This window comes from Eschscholzia californica, unplaced genomic scaffold (genome assembly GCF_041429995.1).
Source record: "Eschscholzia californica isolate CP2 unplaced genomic scaffold, dmEscCali1.0.p SCAF_2, whole genome shotgun sequence".
Lineage (NCBI taxonomy): Eukaryota > Viridiplantae > Streptophyta > Magnoliopsida > Ranunculales > Papaveraceae > Eschscholzia > Eschscholzia californica.
In genome coordinates, this window is record NW_028238309.1 from 48690123 (window position 1) to 48695794 (window position 5672).

Genomic DNA, 5672 nt, shown 5'->3' on the forward strand with positions numbered 1-5672 from the left:
CTTTGTATCCTTCCGTTACAAAATAGATTCATTTCTATCATTCTCAAATTTTTCTTGCTTGAATATGGTCGTCGGCGACTCCTTAACCAGAAACGAAAATAGCACCATCATCATCTCTTTTTTTCTCTCTGTCCCTCTATCTTAGTTTATGTCTCTCACCCTCTCTTGTTTTTTCCCTCTTAGTCTCTATTCTCTTCCCTTCCCCCCCCCCCTCTCACTCTGCATCTTTTTCTACTTGTCAGTTTGTCTGAAGAGGGAAAGGGGCGCCCTTTTCAGAAGAGTTCTAATCCAGACGAAATCGTCTAGATTGAAGTTCCAAATCTAGATGAGTTGACAGTGGGAAATATTAAAAGTGAGATGGGAAAGAGAGAGAAAAAGAGCATAGATGATGGTTGTCTTGTTTAGGGATGGTGATGGTAGAAGAAGAAGAGTGCGGAAGAAGAAACAGGAAAAAAAAGGTTTTCTTAATTTTTGGTTAATGGGTTGTCGATGATTTATCGTCCAACAATCGCCCCCAACCCTATTCAGGTAGGAAATTTCGAAGATGATAGAAAAGAATATATTTTGTAATAGAAGGGTACGAAGGGAATGACAATATGGAGTGTCAAAGTTAACTAACCAAAAATGCAAAAAAGGGATCATATTAGAAGTCGGGTCATCTGCAAAGGGCCGTTTTAGTAAGTTGCTCATCTTTAGGGGCCAAAATAAAATTAACTCTTAAAATTCTTCATCACTCAACGAACCAGTACCATTTGTTTGATTTTAAGAGAGAGAAAGTAAGTAGTAGTACTAAAGTAGTATTAAGAGATGGATGAGAAATAGGGATAAAAAGGTTTCTTTTCATGGTGTCGTATGAAATGGGACCCATTGGACATGATTCCACCTTTATCAATCCACCTATAAATACCACCTCTCACCCCTCTTCTTCTAACCATCGATCCCATTGTTTCTTCTTCTTCTTCTTCTTAGATTAAGAAACTTGATCGATCATCAAACTGTATCAATTCATCCAAGAAAACAATTCACAAGATCTTAATCTGAATCAACTTCTCTGTTTGATGCTTGTGCTCTTTGCTTGAAAGTAATTCATCAAAATCAAAAGATGGCAATTTGTGATCAAAACAACAACAAAGGAATTGGATCAATTCTTGGGTTTGATCAGTTTGATGAAAGATTACCAAGAATAAATACTTGTTCTAATTCATTAAGAAGAACACTTTCTGCTGATATGTCTTCAAGAAATTGGTTAACTCAAAATGGGTTTTCACCATTAAAGAAAATTGCTTCTTCTAAAGAACTACAAATTGAAGTTATCTCTGAAGAAGATCAAAAAAAGGAAACTGATTTTCAAGAAGAACAACCAGGACAATTTGATATTTGGTGTTCAATTATTTCTCAAAAATCATCATCATCTTCTCTTCCATCCCCTTATGTTCATCCTCTTGTTAAAAGATCTCAAAGGTGTTTAACTGAAAAAAGTCTTGAGATTTGTACTGAAAATTTAGGATCTGAATCTGGGTCTGATGGATTTTCTTCTTATTCACCATCTGAGATTAGTTGTGATGAAGAAGAACAAGAAAGAGATCATGTAGAAAAGGAAGAAATGGGTATGGTTAATTACAATTGCTCTGTTAGTAGGAAATCATTATCATCATCATCTGCTCCAAGATCATTCCCTCCACCATTACTCACTCTATCTAGGGCTGGTGAAGTTGTTCATATGAAATCTCATCGTCAAGATGGAAGATTAGTTCTTGAAGCTGTCTCTGTTCCTGCTACTCAAAACTTTTTTCATGCCCAACGCCAAGATGGTCGTCTTCTTTTAACTTTCATAAACCCATCTCAACCTTCTACTCAATTGCTAGAAGAAGAAGAAGAAATCGAAAACGATAACGAAGAATTTGGACTAAGTGATGAGGAAGATGAAGAAGAGGAAACAGAGGTTTTATTAGAAGCCATTGAAGTTCCAAAATTGCCAAGTGGAATGATTAATGTTCATAGATCAGCATTAATGGTGAATAAGTTTATGGGTCTGACTAGAAATATAAACCCAATTTGGTCTGATCATCAAACCAAGTTTGAAAAATTGGTTCATGATTATGGTGAAGATTATTATGTTCAAGAAAAAAATTCAACAAAATTACTTTCACCATCCCCACAACCGGCGGTGATATCTCGATTGCTCCGACAACCATTAGCACCACCACAGCCTTCAGTAACATCTTCTTTCAACACTTACAACTACTGTTGGCGAAAATCATCGACGATGGAGTCTATTAATGGAATTTATCATCCTCTTATCAATAACCAACACCAACAATCACTACCCAAGACTCAAAAGAGTTATTACAATTATAACAACAATCAAAATGATAATACTTTCTTGGGTATAAAGGATTCTTTAACAAAACCATCATCAAGAACAAGAACAACAAAAAGAGTTGATGAACATCAAAATAGTGGTGGGGAAAAGATTGATCATTTGGTTACTTATTTGAGGAGTTGTAAGGAACCAAAGAGGTCTTTATTGTTTTGGGAGCCTTATTGCATTGCTACTTAGCTCTTAGATTCAATTATGTATCTTCAAAATTTCATATGGTTCTTGCTTTCAATATATTATATGTAATAAGTTATAAAAAGGGAGCACAGTAATTTGTGAAGGAGAAAGTTTATGATCAATATTATTCATGTTTGAGTTGTAATTGACATCTATTTAGGTTTGTATTGGGAAGATATGTTGCTAAAAACATAGGTTAAAAAACCCATTACAATGACAAAAATAGACTTTTATAGTTATAAGAGTCGCACACCAAAAAATACTACATCATAATTATGGAGCAACTATGGTTTCTATTTTCTTTTGAATACTTTAAGATCGAGCATATGAGGCAAATAGGACGGCTGATTGTCTAGTTGCTTGGCATAGAAATCTACCTTTGTTAAAGATTTCTTTTATCATGGATTCTTCTTTTTGGGGGTCCGAGCCTTATCTTTGTATACCGTCTCAACAAATATATTGAAATTCTCGAAAAAGAATTTATTTGGAACCTATATGTAGCTTTGGTTAGTTAGAACATGGAAGGATAACCAATATTTCACTAAGTTAGTGAACATTAATTGTATAGGAATACTGAACTTCCAAGGCCACGAATTCATCGTAGTACTTCTTGCCACTTTGATTTGGAGGTTTTTTTTTTCTGTCAGTTTTCTCTTTCCTAGAATATCTCCAATGAGACACCCTGACAAACACTCTAAAAATTTAGAGTTAAACTTTAGAGAGTTTCAAGAAGAGATTCTAATTCTAGAGTGTCTCTCTTGAGACTCTCTATAAATGCATTCACCTCATAATAAAGTGTTCAACAAAGTGTCTCATTGAAGAAATATTTTTAACAAACGCTTAAGTCACATGTGACACGGTAAGTGTTAGAGTTATTAGAGATGCTCTTAGTCTAAGGTATTTACTCAATCACTAAATCACCCTTTTTTCTAGACCAATGCTTGCCCTGGACTTTGTAGGAAACATAACTTTAATAGATTTTGGAACCCACATTTGATTTTGTAATCACCTCATGTCCAATGTAATTGGACCTTTTATATGTTTTCGGAGCAATAATATCAATCTTTTTCGTGGTGGTTGATGATGACTTGGTGAGCTAGCTTAGTCTATATACTAGTTAAAGAAAAGCTTATTAGTCTCTCTACTTAAAAAAAGATCATATTTAGATAATTATCATAGAATGTGAACAACTTCCTTTTCTCCCCGATAGTTGTTGAAGCCGCGTGTTTAATCTCAAGCCAAACGATTCCAAAGAGCTAACGAAAGATTGGGTATGTAAATTGTCTTTGTTGGGAGATCAAATTGTGGGTTTTATTCTTTAATATTCCTTCATTATCATCTTTGTCTCCATTCGTACTTAAAAAAAGAACAACCATGACATGGCTAAGCAATCTATCAATCTGATCAACCTTTCTATCAACATAAATCAAATGGAGTAACCCTAGATAAATATCAAACATTAGTTTATAATTTAGTATCAATTTATCTCAATCACTCAAACTAGACAGAAAATCATAATTCCATCTTCAATGCCTCTAAACAAACATTTAATTAAGTTGGTCTAATCTGACCAGCATTGCTACACAAGTAACTTGTGTTACTCGTGGTTCCTTCTTTACATATATAAATACATAATTTCTTAACTCATGTTTATTGATAGTGCTTGAAGTTTGGTGACACACCCATATGCATTATTTACAACCTATTAAATGCAATCGCTTTATTTGCAAGCTCTACCAATCAAATTTTTAATGGGGGTGTCTAGTGCGAAGTAGGTACTACACCAAGTTGCCAACTACAAAAAGTATTTTCTTTTGTTAGGCAAAATATTGTAGGAAATAAGATAAAACGACGTATGTCTACCCTGAGTCTGACTCTAATACTATGTTAGTTTAGTATTAATCTAACTCAAAATCAATTGTCAATCAAAAATACTATTCTTATAAATGAGCATCGTCCAATTGTCCTATTTGGGACTCAGACTAAGGATCATGCACAAAAAGTGACCTGGGTAGTGGAGAGGAACAAGGATCAGCATCCTGTATAATTGAAATTTATAGTGGTCCAATCAAAACCTCCTTACAAAAAGTTGATATCATCTTGTCTTGCATGAATTGATGGGAGTTTCCTCCTCTTCGAATATCACTTTATTATATTCTCATGGAATCCGTCCCCTTCTGGGCTCTATAAATCCCACATTATGTTTAGGTTTATTCTGTAGTTTTGTACTTGAAAATGCTACTATTATATTCACCTTATGAACATTTTAGAGTGGCGGGTAGTGCATATTTTCTTCCACTAGATACTAGGGTAGGAGGTGGGCATGTACACAAGCACTTTCATGCAACTTGGACAAGTTCAATCAATCAAGGCCCAATTAACCTTGTCAGGAGTTGAAGAAGGTTTGTAGGGCACCCCCTAAATTTGCAAGGGACCATAATTAAGTACACACTTGTTATTCACACAAATATTACTTGACTTGGTCAATCTACCATGACCAAGTCAATTGTTATTCACACGCGCTATATTTCCCCCAGTGTTATTCAGACACTGTCTACCAACTACCTTGGCACAAGGTCACACGGTTAGGGAATTGTTAAGTGGGCACCAACACTAGGCCTCGGACCTCCAAGTGGATTGGTAAGCGGGCAAGAAACTGACCCTAGTATCAAGGTAGCTGGGTAGACAGTGTCTGGCTAGGAGGTGGGTAATGGTAGATCTGCACAAGACGAACATAACTGTGAAATCCAAGAATGGTGGGTGATGCCGGCCAAAGAAACTCTGGTAGACTGGTAGTCAAGTTAGCAACCGAGTATAACATAAAATGATAATATGAGTGAAAGTAAGGCTATTCGTGATATCACCGTGATATGGCATCGATGTGTGGCACAACTCGTAGAGTGGGTGGAATTCGGTTCTATGGAGTAACGAGTCAGGGTAGATTCGTAGCCTACCGAGCCAACGGAGTGGATCGTCGGAGAAGACTTGAGGGACTTCGGAACAGTATACTAGTGAGCAATACGAGGAACAAAGGGCTTCTAGCGAGATCCAACGGGGTGGAGTAAATGACTTCTTACTTGAATCCTCTTGTTTGGCTAGTTGGACGGGAGACGAT

General features: G+C 35.9%; 1 protein-coding gene across 1 annotated transcript; it reads left to right on the plus strand.

Annotated features, from left to right (window-relative positions):
• Positions 1 to 815: 815 nt before the first annotated feature.
• Positions 816 to 2702, plus strand: LOC147558616 (protein FAF-like, chloroplastic). The gene has a single exon (XM_086660361.1). The coding sequence runs from the start codon at positions 1103 to 1105 to the stop codon at positions 2558 to 2560; it is 1458 nt and encodes a 485-aa protein (XP_086516487.1). The 5' UTR covers positions 816 to 1102; the 3' UTR covers positions 2561 to 2702.
• The last annotated feature ends 2970 nt before the right edge of the window (positions 2703 to 5672 follow it).

Excerpts from the sequence above, each read along its gene's own strand:
- LOC147558616 (XM_086660361.1), top strand. The coding sequence starts at position 1,103 with ATGGCAATTTGTGATCAAAACAACAACAAAGGAATTGGATCAATTCTT.